Here is a 20,356-nt window from a genome sequence, read left to right on the forward strand (position 1 = left end):
TTCATCCCACCGTGCCTCTGCTCTTACATTTTCAATTGCTTTCTCTCTGTGCCACCCAGTGAGAATTGTGATGATGAACACATCTTAAATTAAAAACATTGACCATTTAATCATTAAACCAGAGATAGATGGCACCATTTTTCTCGTAATAATCTACAGTTCTCTTTAATCTGTTGCTCTACAGACTGCCCAATTTCAAACCACTGACTCAAAAAATATGATGCACCTTTAATGAAAGCAACTTTTCTGTATATGGCAGGGTATGTGGGTCTCTTACTGTATCTATGGCAGGGTATGTGTGTCATATGTTATCTTCAAACAGTCCCTGGTAGAGACATATTGTAGCGGGTGGATTCTAGGCCAAATATGAAAGAGTTGTGACCAAGCAACTCACATGATGAGAAGAAAACTCGTTTTAGCATCACAGTCTTCATCGTATCCAGAATGCCGCCACAGTCTCCACTAGATTCCTCAGAATTGAGGCAGCTGGCGCTCCTGTTCCCAAAAGGGGCTCTAATAGATACAGACTGACGCTAATCACACATATAGAATCAACGTCAGGAGACTTAATGGTTTGACTCGTCCAAAACTCTCTAAAAAAGACAAGAAGTGCATATTTTTCAGCTTTCTTAAAAAGTTTTTCTAAAGCGATATTGTTGTACTTTAAATGTTTGTATTTTTTATTATCAGTTTTCACTGGGCATTACACAGATTCTCAGTAGGTATATGATGTCCCTCTCTTCCACTCTCTCTCTCTTTATGTTCTTTCCTTTAAATTTCTTATTCAAGTCATTTTGCGAGAACAAACTCACATTGGGCCAATTTGATTTCCCAACTGTTCTGTGAATGACTTCACCCTCATTAGCGTAACTGTGTGCGTGTCCCAGATGTATAACTAAGTTTGTCTCTATGATTGGAATTATTTAAGTAGTTGTGAACACACTCAGTTGGTCTCAGGGGTTCCATTGGCACATTGAATACATACACACACTATGTAGGCAGTTGTGTGCGCACACACACACACACACACATAATCACATAATCATACTAACAGCTGCATGAGCGTTTCAGAGGGATAAATTAATTTGTGTATGTGTGTGTGTGTGTGTGTGTGTGTGTGTGTGTGCGTGCGTGTGTGTGTGTGTCTGTTGCTGGTGATACTATGGCCACCTGTGGGGTGTTGACACATGATACATACAATAGGGAATTAGATCTAGTGCGGTTGTAGATCAAATGTTTAAAATGTGGGAAGAAGAGCAATTCAAAATGCTTTAATGAAGAGGAAGACTGAAGGATTTCGAAATCAATACTTCCACCTGTGCCCCTTGCATGTATGAGTATGTGTATGTGTGTGTGTGAGTGAGTGAGTGTGTTTCACTGCTAATGTGGATTTACTGTGCCCTGTAAACAGGCTGTTGAGAGGGTCCATTGTTCCACCAGCTAATACTGCTGCCTTGCAGCTAACCCCACTGCTGCTAAAGAGCCAAATCCCTCCAGCCATTATCCCTGCCCACCCAGCTCTCCCTCAATCTTACTTTACAATCCTCACAAACGTTTTGTCAAGAATATCATATCATTTTAGGCTTTTGTATTTACTTGAACTTGATTTGATGTCCTATCTGTATTCTTGGGTTACAACTTTATCTTCATTATCCATTATAATTGTGCATAAATGCAGTTTAAACAATTGACTATGTATGATGTCTTATATCTTGTTGCGTTGAAATGCTTGTTGGATGTTTTATGACCAAATTCTTTTTGGGTTGGGACTAATCTACCTCGTACCCGCATTTAATTCAAATACAGACAGTCCCAATGGTCCTGATGATGACTGCTAATTGATATTATGGACTTATTATTATGGAGCAGTTAAATAATCAAAAATGCTGAGTATAAATGAGAAATGGAAATCAGAGGTGTGGGAGGGTAATGTAGGCAACATGAAAAACAAGCTCTTTTAAATGGTGAGATTATTGATAAAAGCCATACATTTGAAATTGATTGATTGTGGGGCATAACGTGAGAAGAAGAGAATAACCATAACAAAAGGATGCAAACATCTTAGACCTTTCTTAGTAATAGGCTATGTTTTGAGACCAAATATCCAGGGGCTGGTGGTATTAAAGAAGTTATCGAGACTGGGAGAACACAGAAAACAATGCATTTAATTGTAATCGTTGACTTCCCATCGTATCTGTTGATTATCATACTGCATTTCTTAACTAAACGGGTGTGATTGCCTGTTCGTAAATTAATAAAAACACAATAGATCTTGTTCACTTCTGCAAATAAACATGAATAATCATGGAATTTATTTATTTTTTCTCAATAATGTAGGATACAGTAGCTGAAATAAAAGCAAAACTGAACGTCACAAACACTGATATAAAACAAGACATTTATGGTTTGAAGGCTTCAATGTAAGAATCTCAAACGGGCACGCCCACGCTTTCCGGACGCGAGCCCGTAACGTTATACCCGTTAAGGACATGACGTCAGTACGTGCTTGAGCCTGCCCGAAAATGCTCTCCCGTGTTGTTGGATTTCGAAAGAGCGCAGGACTTTGCGATGAAATAATACATTTTTACCCGTGAAGAAAACAAAAACAAACCGCATGTTTTTAAACTGAAGTTGTTCGCGTTCCCATTAAGTGGTGAAACGGTGATTTTGGGAGACTCCAACGGGAAGTTTGTGTGATCGTTTTCCCGGAGTGATGTCGAATCCTGGGACTCGGAGGAACGGGTCCAGCATCAAAATCCGACTGACAGGTAAAAAAACGACACCGAAAGAAAGCGCTTACGGTGCATGTTTTAACTGGAGCTAAATGTTCTAACTACAAACCGCTGTTGTAACGTGTTGCTATTAGCAAACCTCGCAAGACATCACGAAGGGTCTCTGAGGCTCTCGTCTCTGCTGTTTGCCCAAACATCCGGTTTTTGTGTGGCAAACACAGCAGCACATATAGCTTGTTAGCTGAGATGCTAACCAAATTACCGAGAGGACAGTCAAGAAGCTGTTCACTATCATGTGTGTTTCACAGCTGAGGCAGCTATCTAGTCTGGCTGCTTACAGGTCGTTGGAAACATCGACTCCTGAAAACCACGTTTAGAAACTTTATCAATCGCTAACACTTGTTTCCTAGCTAGCGTTAGCTTATAGTAACATTGTAGTTACCGTTGACCGCTAACGCTTGCTAGCTACACCCATTTTTGGTTTGACCAGCCGAACACATCGCTTGACCTAAATGCGACGAGCTCTGTACCCTGGATAAGAGCTAATGTCGAACTACAGCATATCTGAAAATCGATCTTTGGTAGATTTGACATGCTGGCATAAAATATCCATGAGTTATTGACAGGCATTCGCTGCTGTGTCAGCTGTAGCGAGACAAATGTCTGACTCGTTGAACGTATCTTTACCCAGAGAAGCTTGACACGTTTGCTCTTTTGGGCATCCTCTATTCAACTCAAACATTTTGTTCGTTTTGGGGTCAGGCTCTTCTCTGTGGGGGTATATAGGAGTCTCTTTCTTTCTTTCTTACACACACACACACGGACACAGCTGGAACAATGGTTTTTACTGTAGCTAATGTAACCCCACTGGGCACCAAGCGGCCTCTATTCAAATGGAAATGACCACTCTGTGCCGCTGGGCAGACGCCTTGTCCTTCTGATTCAAAGTTCACACATTCAAACGCACACCAAAATGTGCTTGCCGGCAGACTAAATATTTCTTCTTGCGGTTTGTATGCACACAGGAGGACACATCAAGTATATGCTTGGGATGGATGTTTTTTGAGTAAAAGTGCTTTCTTAAATGCTGATGAAGTGCCACATGCTGTCTGTTTATTGTCTTACTCTGACCCTCTTTATCTGAAACTGGATTTTAAAAGAGCAGAGCAGGCATCGTTTTTGACAAAAGATAATACTCACAGATCTGACAAAGCCTACTTTTTCACTTATCATGCTCAGTTCAGTTAAGGTGAAGTTTATCTGTACTGACCAGTATTACATACAGCTATCCAGACTCTCAACAGCAACATTTCCTGGTCCAGTGCAAGCACTCATAATACAAAAACATAATATCCAGGTAGGGCTGCACGATATGAGGAAAATATCTTTTGAGATTATTTTGACTGATATTGCGATTGCGTAATGATTCATGACATGGAGGGAATGATCATTTGTATATCATTATTGAAATAAAAAAAAAATTACAATGATTTTTGCGAGGATGTGTACCAAACAAACATCTTTTTTTTTTGTCTGTAGAATACAGTTTGTAGGCTGGGAGGTCTCCGCCGCACCACAATACTTAATTCAGAATGGCTTGACACATATTTACTAACAAATATTGCGCCCCCTGTGATTTGGATATTGCACTAGTAGATATATGATAGACATTTTGATATTGTTTTAAGATATATATTACCATATCGCCCAGCCCTCTCTTCTAGTAAACTGAAAATCTTTGCGATTTGGACTCGGATTTTCGACTTTTTAATTGGCAATAAAAAAATAATCCTTAGCTGCAGCCCTAGTTGATGAAGTACCGTAATAATACCATCCATCAGTATAATAATAGGTCCAGTACTAACTAACTAATGTAATAAGTAATCTGGTAAAATAACACGTAATAAGTCATTCTTCTAGCGAAAGGTTATGTTTCAGGCGAGTCAAGATGAAAGAAAGTAGTGAAAGTGTGTATGGATGTTTTAGACTGTGTGTGTGTGTGTGTGTGTGTGTGTGTGTGTGTGTGTGTGTGTGTGTAAACCAGTCCCTCATTATTTCAGCTTAGATGCAAATGGGGGTTATTGCCCCCGACTGTGCCCCGCCCCCACAGGTATGAGTGGAATTCTAATTGGGTGAAGAATGTGCGATGAGCCAATGGGAGTGCAAGCCTGCCTGGCTGGCCAGCACCGTGTTTAGTCTGTCAGGGAGAGGGGTTGTTTGGCCTACATCAGAAAGGCCCGTCTGTTGCAGGGACACAGACAAAGACCAGGCAAGTTTGACACTGGTTCAGATTTCAGAGACTGCGTTGGGTTTATATGGACATGTTCAAGCTAGCCAAGAGGTGATTTTGTGGGTAAGCTTAAGTTATCTGAAGGAAAAGTGCTCTAGGTATAAGGAAAGTGTCACATTATATTTAGGTTTCGGGATCTAGTGAGATGTGAATGGACAGTATTTGACTTTATAGAGAAACAGCTGCTGAAAAAGCCTCTTCCTGTCTGGTGGAGGTGTATTGAACCTAAATACTTTTGGAGTGTCTGTAGCACAGAGTATCAAACACTGTCAAGTACGGGAAGTGAGAGCCAAATGCTTGATCCAGATATTGTTTCTTTATTATTTGATAAAGTGTTACTCATTTTATTACTTTTTACTTGTTTGTTAATTAGTTTAATTAGTCGTTTGGTATAAGCACGACCTGGTACTTGCTCAACATCAAAGATTTCAAATAACACCCGCCCCAAATCAGGTTGTGCGTCTTCTTCTTTTAAGAATCTTTGTTCCCCTGCTGCTGGCAAGGTTTTAAAATGCAGGAAAGGTCAGGACAACGCAAAATACAGGAAATGAATAGGTCAAATAGTAGCAAAAGGGTGTTTTTGTTTGGGAATGAATAAGCTTTATTGTGAGGAGAAAAAAAAAAAGCTGTCAAATGAATGAAAGAATCAAGTGATTCAGCAGGATAATGTTAATGAGCTCAGGGAAGCAACACGTGCTGCTTAGGTTTTGTTGCCAGGTAGTTGGATTGAACACCGATTTGCGAAGTGCCAACATAGGGCAGTGTCAGGACAGACTTGGGATACTTACAAGCAGGGTTCAAAATTAACTTTTTCTTCCACCAGCCAAATGGCTGTTTATTGTTTACATTTTACCAGCCACTGTGGCCGGGTTGGGACAGTGGGTAGAGCAGGCGCACATATACTGAGAGGTTTATGCCTCGACGCAGAGGTCCAGGGTTCAAATCCGACCTGGGACGATTTCCTGCATGTCTTCCCCCTCTATCTCTCCCCTTTCTCATATAGCTGTCCTGTCCAAAAATTAAAGGCCGAAAAGCCCCAAAAAATAATCTTAAAAAAAAAAAAATAGATAACCATTGTTTTTTTGGCTGGTGAGTGAAGCAAATCTACCAGCCACTTACATATTTTACCAATATTTGGCTAGTAGATGGTGCTAATTTTGAACCCTACTTACTAAGAGAGGGAAGGAAAGAGGACAGGTAAGTGGGAGAATAAGAAATAACTAAATAAAAAGAAAAAAGAGCCATAACAAAAGGAAAGGACACATAAAGCTGCTCAAGTGTAAGAAAGGGAGCGAGAGGAAAGGTGGGAATCATGCTTACTTAGGAAGCAGCATAAGCACTTGTAATCCTCTCACTTAATGAGCCGGCAGCTTGTGCAGAATCGCACATATACACCTACAAAAGCACACAGAAGTAAATGTAGAAATTGAGAATGGAGAGACTGAGAATGTGACACGAGAGAGAGAGAGAGAGATGCAGTTGTTTTAATAAAACATATTGGTTATTAAACAACTTGCGAGTGAGTTACTGTTTGTATTTGTGTGGCAGTGAACACAAGAGAGCCGTTCGTCATCCTGTGTGTGTGTGTGTTTAGATGCTGGTGCAAGGCATGTTACTAAGTAGGTGAGATATTTGCTCATGTGCCCGTCTGCCGCTGCGTTTGTTTTGCTTTGAGGAGAAGGTTACACAGGAAGTGACATTGTTGTAATATCATGTGGGTCAGTCTACTTCATTCTACTCTACTGTCATTTATTCTACTTGTGAAGCCGTGAGTGCACTCTGAAACAGTACGGTCTATTCAGAAGGATCTAGTATTCATACTTTTTTGGCCCAGTCCGGGATCACAAGTATTGATTTCAACAATCTCCACCTTGGCATCTGTTCCGAAGAACTCAACCATTATCTTTGATTTAAGAAGCTTTGATGAGTTTCCAAGCATCTCCAGTTTTATAGTTCCTGTCATCACCTGAATAATAGCAAGTGCTCTTTGTGCTCAACGTGCACGAGTAAAGCTGAATTGCAGAAGTATTCTTCAGAGGTTGTTGATTGTGCTACTGTAAAACTTGTTGTGGCTAGAGGAGTTTCTAGCGTGGTACAGAGGTTGCTCCTCTTTTTCATCCTCTCCCTTTAACTGTGTCTGCTTCTTCCTTCAAGATTGGCTGAATAGAATTCTCTGATTTTTAAAATAAGAAAGGGCATGAATGCCAAAAAAGAAAGCGGCAGTGGGGCAGTTGAGAGCCAGCTGAGCTGTAGCTGTGGGTGTCTTTACTAGCCGTGACCTTGGCAGAATGAGGAATTTTCTAAAACGCTGAGAAAAGGGCCTGTCGCACATTTGGTGCCACAGAAGAGCTGGGGGGGTCAAGAGCCGGGGGGGAGAGAAATGAGAATGTCCCTTCTCCTTGTTCCCCGCAAAAAGCAGTGACGGATACAGAGAAAGTCTTCCTTTACTGCTCGTCTGAAAGGAAGCAAGGGCAAATTGGAGATGTGATTCTGTCCCACTTCAGCTGTGTTTCTTTCATTGTGTCTGTCTGTGAAGAAGAGATGAGGTCTCCGTGTGGAATGTGTGTGTGTGAGTCAGGAGCGGGAGGAATGGAAGGGGTCGATGAGGAAGAGGGAAGGATATCCTGCAGCCATTCTCCACGGGTTAATCACAGGAAATAAAGCCTGTGTGCCAGACACATCTACACCACCACACAGTCACCACATCCTAAACCACTGTCTGGCTGACTAACTTCCTAGATGGCTGTCTGGGCCCAACCCGATCGTGCCCGATTTTAATTGGACCTCAAAGCTATGATAACGGTTTGCGTGCTGTAGCAAATCAGTTGGGTCCGGTCTGAATAGATCATGAGATGCCTTTGTGTCTCTGAGCCAAGACAATACCACCGATCTTCATGCCTTAAATGTTGCCAATACAAGCTCACCATTGTTCAATTAATATAGATTGTATCGAGGGTTGCAATAAACAATTATTTTCATGATTGATTAATCAGCATATTACATTCTTGATAAATCTGGTTATCATTTCATCAAAAATATAAATGAATTACAATTTTCCAGAGTCTGAGGTGACATTCAAATAGTTTGCTGTATTTGAACAACAAGTAATACAAAATACAATTTCAATATATTTAACTTAGAATGAATTAACACAAAAAGAAGCCGCTAACCCTCGCATAGGAAACACTGGAATCTGCAAATGTTTTGGCTTAAAAAATGGCATGCATAAACCCAATTTAAAGCTCCGGTAGATATGCACAGGAGGAAACTGAGCTTTCAGACATTCAAACCAATGTAGGGGATGTCACTCCTCCCCCTCTAAGCCAGCCTCTGCCCCGTCTAAAGGCTGCTTTATACTTCTGCGTAAAATCTGCACCGTGGCTCAGCACGTAGGTACGTGAAGACACAAACCTACGCCGGACCCTACGCCGTAACCTGACGCGCACCTCTCGAAAAATGTAACTACGCGAAGCACTTCGCTCGGCCGTCGGCTCATTTCCTGGTTCTCCTCCTCCATAAACAACGTGAAATCAAGGAGAGGGTTAACTTTTCCTGCTACAGATTTCCCACCGTGGTCAGAAAGCACAGAGGAGACACTTTGTTTCTCTCACTATGACTCTAGAGTCGGCACTCTCTCCAAAGCTAATCGCCGTCACTGTCTCTCTCTACCTCGCTCTACCACACACACACACACGCCGGCTCGACACACACACACACACACACACACCAGCGCACAAGTATAAACATCAGGCCACTTACGTAGGCTACGGCGAAAGCTCTGCGTGGAGCCTCCACAGAACCATAAAACAGCCTCAACTGTATAAAGATCATAAGATATGATTGGAATGATACACATTCCACCTCATTGGTCAAATGGGCTCCTCTTTGTTTTATCTTCAACGAGAATAGCGGAGAAATGGGGCCAAAGGTTTTTTTGGCTGTCGCATTCTCCCACTCGTTTCTGGTTACCAAACAAAGCAATTTATCTTAATTACCTAGTGACTACCTAGTTAGTCAATTTGACCTGATGTAAGGGAGGAATCCAAATAGTAATTTAACACCTGTACGTATATGTACAATACACCTGTTAGTGATGCTCCAGAGTACCTTGCATCCAAGCTCAACAAAGATGAAGAGACGTTATGATGAGGGTTTTTCTTTGCTGCTCTAGAAAGCGGTTCTGCTGTATTAAGCATTGACACTAAACAATTGGAACATGGAATCAGCAAAGAGTTTGTTTGTAGACTCCCCATACTGACACTGACATTCAACAACCATGCTGTGACTGTTTATGGAATACATTTTTATATATAGTTCATAATGTGTTGCAGCCACACAAAGTCTGGCTTCTTCTCCTTTGGCAACAACAGCTAGTGGCTCGACTGTACCATTGCTCTACACCTAAACGCCAAAGCTGAAGATTGCATCGATTAATATTTTGTAATTTCAGTGATTTCCAGCCTCCGATGTCTTGTAAGACAAAAAGATGCCTTGAAAACCTATTGTGTTAAGCACACACCGTCTACTTTAGGCAAAGTGGTTTCAGTTGGTCTTGTGTGACCTGGTGACATAGAGGTTTAAGATGCTGACCAAGAAATCACAACATCCTGCAGAAATATGTTTCTTACCTACACATAGAGCTAACTTAGAGAGCTAAATGTACACGTTGATGTCCTCTGACATATTTGACACATAAGGTTCCCAACAGTAGGTTTAAAAGCTGATATTTTTAGACATGCACTGTAAATATTATTATGGTTTTCATGTCAATTACAACTTACGTTGCAGTCACTTTTTCAGTGCATTACACCAGCCTTGAATACAAACACGCAGCTTGTTATTGTCCAGTGCCCACACTGCCCTGTAACCAAGGCCTGTATTTGTGACTGACTGGACATGATTGCGTTTCTAAGAATTGGTTTATTTTGGTTCAGCTGTGTTTTTTTTTTTTTTTAGGTTTACGGCAGTGCTCACTGAGCTGACCTAGAATGACATATGCCAGCTCTCGCACCATACAGGTCGTCTGGCAAACAAATAACAAGGATTTGCACACACACACACACACACACACACACACACACACACAATGAACTAAATACTTAACACACACTTACAAACTCTCAAAGGCTGGGTCAATATGAGCTTTGCTTTCTGGATCCTCAAAGATGATGTGGCAGAAAAGGCGTCCTGCCACAGCAGTTTGCGTGTGTGCAGTGATCCTGACACTAGCCTATACTTTACTGCTCACTCTTGTCTGCGCGTCCCATAACTTTTCCTGCTCATTACCATCCTCTGGCATTCATATATTATACCAACCAGCATTCTTCCTCCACACGGTTTTTATGTGCACCAGCTTACATTTATACCAGCCTACACACCGAGAGCTCATTTACATATTTGTGTGTGTTGGCATTTTGTTCATAATGATTTTATCTTTTGCAGTATTATGTGCCAAGAACCTCGCAAAGAAAGACTTCTTTCGTAAGTATCTATATTGTGCTCATTTTCATGTGCATGTATCTTGAGTTATGACGACTGGTATATATGATGAGATGATGTGTTTCAATGTGGCTCTGTGCATGCCATCAAAACCAACACTGTAAACATATTGGCATTGGTGGCATTGTTGTTCTGTGTCATATTGAATTCCACCTGGTCCTTATACTCATTTTCACCAGTTTCACCATGCTGTGATTACATTATGCAATACCAGCTACCAAACAGAATATGCTGTTATTGGGTTAGAGGCCTGCTCATCAGATAAATGTCTGCAGTAGTAGAAAGCTTTGTTCTGGAGATATGTTATCTGCAGTACTTAGGCCAATTTAGATATTTCTAATACTTGGATATTATCTTCTTTTTGATTCAATGTGGTGGATGCAAACAATTAATTTGAGCTGTGTGCGTGCAGGCCTGCCAGATCCATTTGCCAAGGTTGTGGTGGACGGATCAGGTCAATGCCACTCCACAGACACAGTCAAGAGCACACTGGACCCCAAATGGAATCAGCACTACGACCTGTGAGTCTCCTAAACCACACTCGCAACAAATGTTGTTGTACTATTGTACCTTTTTTTTTTTTTTTTTAAGTTTCTTATATTCATCTTATGGTTTAGTGGGGGGAAAAAAATGACATTCAGACTGCTCACACTGATTGAGTTTTGAAGAACATGGAGTAAACATGTGAGAATCTTCTGTTTTTCAGCTACATTGGAAAGACAGACTCCATCACCATCAGTATATGGAACCACAAGAAGATCCATAAAAGACAGGGGGCGGGCTTCCTGGGCTGCATACGACTGCTGTCCAACGCCATCAGCAGGCTAAAAGACACAGGATGTAAGTCTTTTTTTTAATTTTATTTTATTTTTTTGTCGAGCTGATTTTAAATACCCATAAATGCAAATCGCGGCTTTGAATTAAACAATAAAAGCTTTTGATTTACATTTACTTTGTCCTCCTCTTCCAGACCAGCGTCTAGATCTATGTAAGCTGAACCCCTCGGACAGTGACGCAGTGCGGGGGCAGATAGTAGGTAAGCCTGGACACCGATACATTGTCTGTACAAATGACCTGCATCACCTCTCTCCCCTTGTTTTTAACTATTTGCATATTCTTCCCTCCCGCTCTGTCACACTGTCATCTCTTTTGACTTTTTACCACCTGCTTGTTTCCAGTGAGCTTACAGACGCGAGACCGTATCGGCAGCGGAGGCCCTGTGGTGGACTGCAGAGGCCTGTTGGAAAATGATGGGTGAGTGTGTCAACAGCTGTTTACGCTGCCAGCACCATTTAATAACACATGGAGAAGCGATTACTTGTTGTTTTACTGAGACCTATTTTGGGTGCTTGTTGTGTTGCAAGATCACTTTAGTCATAGTTTGCATGATTCTCTCTCAATCCCTGTTGCTCTGAGTTAAAAATACAAGCACTTGACTTATCATGTGCTTCAGTGAAAGTTAGAAAATTAACTTGTGTGTGCGTGTGTGCGTGTGTGCGTGTGTGCGTGTGTGCGTGTGTGTGTGTGTGTGTGTAGGCCTGTGTTCGAGGGATGTTTCAGCGAAGAGCCGCTACCCTACTCCGACCCCACTGGTGCGGCGGGGGGCGGGAACTGTCGGCTTGACTCACCCAGTCAGGAGGGCCGTCTTCAGACGCAGAGAATCCGAGGGCAGGACTCCAGAGGCCATGGCCACACCCCTCAGAACAGACCGCATGGGCACCAACCGCCTGATCTGCCGGAGGGATACGGTCAGTCTCAACATTACTCCAGATATTCAAGTGATCTATAAATCTCTCGTGTTGTTGTCTTATGTGACCTATTTCTGCTTTTATCTTCTTTTTCAAACAGAGCAACGAACAACAGTGCAGGGCCAGGTGTACTTCCTTCACACACAGACGGGCGTCAGCACCTGGCACGACCCTCGGATACCACGGTACGATTACAGCCCCACTTCGCTCGTGTCTAGTCCAAGCATAACCTGAAATGACATGAACCTTGAAGGAACCCCACTGACAATCTAGGCCATTGCAGCAGCAGAGGAAGAAGACAGAGAAGAATGTCACAGAAAGAAATGACCAGACATGGGTATTTGCGGATTGTACAGCAAATATACAGCATCTTTGCAATGCTGTGTAATTTAAAGGATTACTCTATTTTTATGACTAGTAATTTCAAATTTAAATTGACAGATGTATTTAGAAATTTATGGGGGGAAAACATATTGTTAGTAAAACACTACATGCTGTTCCCTGGTACACCCTACGTCTGGCGTCTATTGACTAGAAAAGTCCATGTTTTTCTTATTTTGTTCTGCACTAATTACACCAACCGATTAGGAGAAAATCTCTGGTTATTTCCCTCGGCCCCTGGCGCCTGGGTTTAGACCAGTCTGAGGGGTTAAGAACGTACAGTATGTAGGTTTAGAATTGTTAGAGGCGGAGGTCTGGTTGTAAGCTGTAGTCTCACCAAGTTGAATTGGTTTCCGCTGCCGGCTGAAGTCTCAGTCTGGTTACTTGTTACTGGTGCAGGGACCTGGCCAGTGTGAGCTGTGAGGAGCTTGGACCGCTGCCAGTGGGCTGGGAGGTCCGAAGCACCGTGTCGGGCCGGATCTACTTTGTGGACCACAACAACCGAACAACACAGTTCACAGACCCACGCCTACACACCATTATCAGGTACACACATGCACACACACACTTGAAAAACTCTCTTATATCCCTAATGGTAAAATCAATCCACACCTGGGTGGCAGACATCGATGGAACATACCAAATCAGTGGTTTTAAAACTGAGCTGTCGTTAATCTAATCTCTCCCATCTGTAATACTGAACTCAGACTGGTTGTAAACATGACCTACTAACAGTCGTCAGCTCTGTTAACAACGCTGAATCGTGTGATTTACAGAAATGTGAGCTTATGGTAGATTTAGCTGCTCTGGGCGAATGCACAGCATGTAATCTAGTCTGCTCTTTTTTTTTTTTTTTTTTTGCTGTCTTTCTGTCAACTCTTCCTCCTACCGTCTGTCATGTTGTCTCTTCCCTGTCCTCCTGTTCCTCCTCTGCTTCTTCCCACCTTCAGCCAGCAATCCCAAGCGAAGGAATCCTCACAAGCCCCCCCGATGGATGTGGGGGGTGAGGAAGGGGGAGGTGGAGGAGTGGGCGGCGGAGGAGATGGAGATGTGGCCGCGCGCTACGAGAGAGACTTGGTCCATAAATTGAAGCTGCTCCGCCACGAGCTGTCCTTGCAGCAGCCTCAAGCAGGACACTGTCGCATAGAGGTGTCCCGAGAGGAGATCTTTGAGGTGGGTACAGACATTTCTCTCCCATGAACGGCACGCAAGCAGACGGTGATGCTTGTACAAATGTCGAGCAATAAAAGCAGTGTGGGTAGCTCCTGAGAGAGTTTACACACATCCACACACTGCTCCTGACTCATACACCAGTCACAACAACCTATTCTTTCAGTATTCTTCTCATGAGAAGAGCACAAAAGCAGCACTGATTATGCATATTAATAAACTGTTTGAACAGAACATCACTGATCTAAATGGCTGTGTTGTGGCTCACTAATTGTTTTGTGTGTGTGTGTGTGTGTGTGTGTGTGTGTAGGAGTCATATCGGCAGATAATGAAGATGAGGCCCAAGGACCTGAAGAAGCGTCTGATGGTGAAGTTTAGGGGAGAGGAGGGCCTGGACTATGGCGGGGTGGCCAGGTAATTTGCTGTTTTCATCTCTGAGCACTTGTTGTAGGCGGCTATCCATTTTTGTCCGAAGACTTGTCTAAGCGTTTCAGTTAGCTTTTTCATAAGTCACTTCCCATGAGTCCGTCTTTTATTTCCCAGCTAAAGTTGTTAAAGTTGAGTTCAAGTGGCATATGTTTACATTCACAGATCAGAATGATGAAAACGTTGAAAACAGTAAATGAAAATAACGTAATGCAAAAGAAAAAAAGTTAAATACCTGCACATGTCAGCATTATTAAGTGTTTTTTTTTTTTTTATTATTATTGAAATATATTTCCCTATATGTGAACTTCCCACTTAATTTACTGCTTCTTAAGAAATATGCAGTGTGGCTAAAAGTGTTGAGAAAAGAATTTAGGGAGTGTTGTGGACAAATTCCCACAGCCTATTTCTTCCCGTCTGCCATTGTCTTTGGTTTTCTCAATTTGAACATTTTATTTCCTTAATGTCTATTTATGCCGTGTTTCCACTGCATGGCACGGCTCTGCTCGACCCGGCTCACCTATTTGGTACCAGTGCTTTTCTCTTTTCGTTTTCCGCTGCGGATATTGCCCCTACAGTGTAGGCGGGATTCTCAGCTGATCACCACTAGCGCCGCATAAAACTGATGTGACATCATGAATGCGACACTTGCTGAATGCTTTCATCTGCAACCATGTCTCTACTTGGTCCATTTTACAGCGTAGTGTACGTAGTGTACCACCTAGTTTTGCGGGCTGCCATTTTTTTAACAATCCGGTCAAGTGAATACAAAAATTGCGGATGACTTTAGCTCGGCTGTGTAAAAATGGCAGGTTTTGTGTAGGATGTCCAGTGTCGCTCTAGTGACGATTCTCTCTGAGCGGTCTGCAGTGTTTTAACTCCACCGTCTAAGGCTCGGCTCGCTTGGGAACCTCGACCGAGGTGTTACCAAAAAAAGTAGCAGGTACTGTAGGTGATACTATTCACAACTTTTGCTAATGGAAAACCGAAAAAAGAGTGAATCGAGCACAACCATGCAGTGGAAAAGCGGCATTAGTGAACCCTAACCTGGCCGTGGTTGGTTAACTGCTGCTGCAGAGCCCCCACAGGGGCGAGAAAAGATTGGACGTAAACAACTTAACATGGTAAAGGGCTACATGTAAAACTTCAGTGGACACACAGACTACATTATATATATTTTTTTTAAGATTTTTTTTTTTTCCCAGCTGTCTCACTGTTTGATGATTAATGAATGTGTTACCAAGCTTCTCTGTGAGATTTGGACATTTGATAACAATGCCGTGGTTGTCTGTAGGGAGTGGCTGTACCTGCTGTGTCATGAAATGTTGAACCCCTATTACGGCCTGTTCCAGTACTCCACAGACAATATCTACACACTACAGATCAACCCCGACTCTTCCATCAACCCTGTGAGTGCACACAAAGACACACAAATTGCTTTTGGGTCGAACTGAATAAGTGGATTTTCTCTGACCCTATGTGTCTGTCTCTGTCTGTCTGTCTCTCTGTCTGTGTTACTTTCTTTCAGGACCACCTGTCATATTTCCACTTTGTGGGCCGTGTGATGGGCCTGGCAGTTTTTCACGGTCACTACATCAACGGGAGCTTCACGCTGCCCTTCTACAAACAGCTGCTAGGCAAACCCATCCAGCTCAACGACCTGGAGACGACTGACCCAGAGTTGCACAAGAGCCTCGTCTGGATATTGTGAGCAAAATGCACCTGCACACAAAATCAAGTCAATCTGACAGCAGAAAGCTTTTCATCATGAAATATGATATCGTTCATGGATATGGACAGATTTCCCATGCTTACTTTATTTAAATACTCTGTGTGCAGAGAGAATGACATCACTTCAGTCCTCGACCACACTTTCTGCGTGGAGCACAATGCCTTTGGGAAGTTCTTGCAACATGAACTCAAACCCAATGGCCGCAATATGCCTGTCACTGAGGAGAACAAAAAAGAATATGTCAGGTAAGAACAGTGAGACAGTCATGTTCCATCTTTTATGTGGGTGTTATTCAAACTATGCCCTTGATACAGGGCGTAAACAATATACTGTCTTGTCGGCAGAAAGGGCTACTGTGCACAATGCCTTTTGACAGTTTATAACGGTGTACTTATTTGGCCTGCACTATGTGTGTTTGTATTTTTCAGACTTTATGTAAACTGGAGGTTTATGCGTGGAATTGAAGCCCAGTTTCTGGCTCTACAGAAGGGATTCAGTGAGCTCATCCCCCAGCACCTCCTCAAACCTTTCGACCATAAAGAACTCGAGGTACATGTGCTGTCCAGCTCATCACTTGCCATATTAGGTTGTTTTAAGGTTAAAAGTTTGAATTCATTATTTTAGCCATGACACCTCTGCTTCTTCCTCATCTACTGCTCTCACCCTCACCCTCAACCCCTGCCCCGCTTCCTCAAACCTCTCCTTCTCCCCCAGTTGATCATCGGTGGACTGGGGAAAATAGATCTTGCAGACTGGAAGACTAACACCCGCCTGAAGCACTGCACGAGTGAAAGCAACGTGGTGCGGTGGTTCTGGCAGGCAGTGGAGGCCTTCAGTGAGGAGAGGCGAGGGCGCCTCCTGCAGTTTGTCACAGGCTCCACCAGGGTCCCCTTACAAGGGTTCAAAGCGCTGCAGGGTGGGTCAGAAACCACACACACACATACTGTACTTGCATCAATCACTATGTTCATTTGATGCTAACATTTGGTGTGCTTATTCAATTTATCTATATGTCTCACACATACTCGCAGTTTATAGCTAAAGACAATTACAGCAAAGGCCTTCAGGAAAATTCCAGGAAACAATCCTACTTACATACTACACTAGCGGTCCAAAGTTTGGGGTCACTTAGAAATTTCCATTCCACTCCATTATAGACAGAAAACCAGCTGATCTGAGTGGGTGGCTGATCTTTAATGCAACATCTACATTGCCCATTATCAGCAACCATTCATCCAATGTTCCAAAGGCTCATTCTGTTTACTAATCTGATATCATTTTAAAAGGCTAACGGAGAAAACATTGGAGAACCCTTTTGTAATTATGTAAGCACATAATGTAATCTGAAAACTGCTGCCCTGGTTAAAAAAACAGCTGATCTCAGCTGGTATTCTGTCTATAATGGAGTGGAATGGAAATTCCAAACTTTTGACCGGTAGTGTATGTTAGAGCCTGATTATTGTACAGTTTTGAGGACATTGAACTCGTGTATACACATCCTAACAAGAATATATAGAACATGGAGATGTGCTAGATACTTACAGACTTCATTCAGGGCTGCAGCTAAAGATTTTTTTTTTTTTTTTTTTCAATTAATCAGTGAATTGTTTTGTCTATAAAATGTCAGAACATTGTGAAAAGCGGAAATCCTAAAGAGTCTTGTTTTGTCCGACAGTCCAAAACGCAAAGATATTTGGTTTACTATCAAGTATGAAAAACTAAAACATCACATTTTCCCATTTGAGAAACTAGAAACAGCAAATGTTTGGCCTTTTCGCTGAAACTTTTATTTATCGATTATCCAAATAGTTTCCGATTAATTCTGTTGTCGATCGACCTAAACGATTCATCAACTAATCGGCACAGCTGTAGATTAAATTATACACTGCTTGCTTGTAGGGATGTCCCAGTTAACGGTTTTACCCCTAATCCAGATTCAGTATGTGTCGAAAATGAGTCTTTATTCAACGTTTTATATTGTTCGACACGCAGCTGCAGATTGCTCACTTTACCCACAAAGGACCTGAATTATAGTTAACAAAACCATTTCAGTCTAAACAAGACTGGCTCTAAATTAAGAAAATATAACTTGCATCACGAGATATGTTGTAACAGGAAGTTTGAGTCAGGAACTGGGTAGCCACTTCTGATGCCCAGCATGATTAAAACACTAAAGTACAAGTGCATGTCTGCACACTTTTAGAAGTTGTTTTTTGTAGTTACTTACTTATTACATTAGCACGCCAATGACAGTATCAACGCATTTATTTGGTCAAGTTTGAGATTTGATGTGAGCTTTTATTACTTAAAGAGTGTTTAGTGTTCTGTGTACCAGAGTAGAGCAGTGATAACTAGAATGTATGTGTGTAAGGTTCTACAGGTTCTGCAGGACCAAGGCTCTTCACCATCCATTTGATAGATGCCAACACAGACAACCTGCCCAAGGCTCACACGTGGTAAGGACACACAAAAGGCGAAAGATGCAGTTTTCTCTTTTTTATGTTTTCGCAGCAAGAGTCAGGTTCGATGTCGCTAATTATCCTTTTTCTGTCTCTAGTTTTAACCGGATAGACATCCCTCCCTACGAGTCTTACGAGAAACTCTATGAGAAACTGCTGACGGCTGTGGAGGAGACCTGCGGCTTCGCCGTGGAGTGAGGAATCCACAAGCAAAACAACAGTCCCACTTGCGCTTGCACTTGCACACAGACTATTTGACATTTGACATATATACACACACATCAACAGAATATCAAGTATACGCGGAGTATACGGAGCGGCCAAGCATCACAAGAACACACGGTCTCTTGCCACCTCTTCGCCACCGAACTGTTGGGGGGTTAAAGGAGGAACCACAGCGGGAGAGGAAAATATAAAAAAAAAAAAAAAAAGTATTTTAAAAATTTTCAAATGTTTTGAAGAAGCATTTATATCCTTAAGTTTTAAAAAGCTATGATGTCATTCATCAGAATGTCTACCGCCACAGCGAATTTGACTCCCAAGACACTCGAGTCAACGGACAGAATCGGCCAATCACATGCGAGCCTGCGAACAGAGACCTTTTGGAAATCGGACATGAAGAACAAGGCAGAGATTGTCTTTCTGTCTGACAAGCTGATTGATTGACTAGTATTCATGCTTCATGTTTAACCACTGTCGTGTATCAGAACGTGTGCATGTACGTGAGTGAGTGAGTGTGAGTGCGTGTGTGTGTGTGTGTGTGTCAGACATGGCACCTGGTTACGCTGTAAAAATGATCAAATGAGCCTGCTCCTCTGTTTGCTAACATTTTGTCTCTTCCATTTGTATCTGCGACCACTCTGATCCACTCTGATATTTTATTATTTATTACTAAGTGATTACTGACCAAGCTGCTATATGCTCTACAGAGAGCCCACACTAATCTCTTCATCACCCCCTCTACCAGAGTTGAAGGGTCAATTCACTTGCAATTCAAGTAATCCACAAAGTGGGTTTTATTGAATTTTGTTACATTTTTTGTTTTTGTTTTTTTTAACATTCATATTATTGCGGAGAAATGCTCTTGTCAGTGTATGGAAAAACTGTTAGTGTTTGAAATACCATGTTACCTTTTTATTTGACGTGAAAGGGATTGATCCTCCCAGCCCTAATTTTGAAATCTAACTCTACTGACATCATGGAGAGGTCCGAGGGCTTGAACTAGATATTTAACTAAATGAGCCACGAGGATGGAAAGAAGGAGTCAGCTTCAGGAATTATTTGGTTGTATGTGACATGTATAATAAAATCTCAAAACGTTCTTACATGTTTCATCATCCATTTCACCATCTTTTTTTCTTTTCTTTCCTTTGTGGCCCTGATGTTTTTCTGCCCATCTTTTTCTCCATAGCCTAGATGTTAGAAAAGTAGTCCTCCTCAAGACCACCATGAATGAACAAAGTCTCTTTGCAGTCATTACTCCAACGAAGTGAATTTAAATCAAAAACCTAAATGTTGAGCGACTAATGTGGAAAACGTTGGGATTTGTTGTAGATTGTTGAAGACTGTTAAGCAGTATCATTTCAATCTGCATTTTTTTAGGTTCTGAGTTCACTGTGTAATGGATGCAAGAGTATTGTAACTTACTATGTACTAAACATTTATGAAAAAATACATTGTAAATAAGATTATATTAAAAGAAATTAAATTGAAAATACATTCCTTGTGTTGTGTCATTATTCTCTCTCTGTTTATAAGACTATCCAGATCAGTCAAGAGATATCTGAAAATAAATGTACCTAATGTATTATTTAGTCAATGTGATATGGTTTTATCAACCTTTTCTGCAGTCCTAAGAGCCAACATCTGTACCAAAGTGTGCAGTTGTAATTTTGACATAACTGGATGCTTTTTGATGG

At 41.9% G+C, this 20,356-nt stretch overlaps 1 protein-coding gene across 2 annotated transcripts; it reads left to right on the top strand.

Moving 5' to 3' along the window:
* The first annotated feature begins 2,489 nt into the window (after positions 1-2,489).
* smurf1 (SMAD specific E3 ubiquitin protein ligase 1) lies at positions 2,490-20,156 on the top strand. 2 transcript variants are annotated; one of them, XM_078269178.1, is made up of 18 exons: positions 2,490-2,768; positions 10,465-10,503; positions 10,934-11,042; positions 11,228-11,361; positions 11,492-11,557; positions 11,700-11,775; positions 12,058-12,269; positions 12,370-12,454; positions 13,050-13,196; positions 13,601-13,823; positions 14,131-14,234; positions 15,541-15,655; positions 15,775-15,953; positions 16,086-16,223; positions 16,407-16,527; positions 16,693-16,894; positions 18,350-18,434; positions 18,536-20,156. In XM_078269178.1, the coding sequence occupies exons 1-18, from the start codon at positions 2,714-2,716 to the stop codon at positions 18,633-18,635; spliced, it is 2,190 nt and encodes a 729-aa protein (XP_078125304.1). In that variant the 5' UTR covers positions 2,490-2,713; the 3' UTR covers positions 18,636-20,156. The 2 variants fall into 2 exon arrangements, with proteins under 2 accessions (XP_078125304.1, XP_078125305.1); XM_078269179.1 differs by having other exon boundaries at positions 18,359-18,434.
* The last annotated feature ends 200 nt before the right edge of the window (positions 20,157-20,356 follow it).

This window comes from Sander vitreus, chromosome 15 (assembly GCF_031162955.1).
Source record: "Sander vitreus isolate 19-12246 chromosome 15, sanVit1, whole genome shotgun sequence".
Taxonomy (NCBI): Eukaryota; Metazoa; Chordata; class Actinopteri; order Perciformes; family Percidae; genus Sander; species Sander vitreus.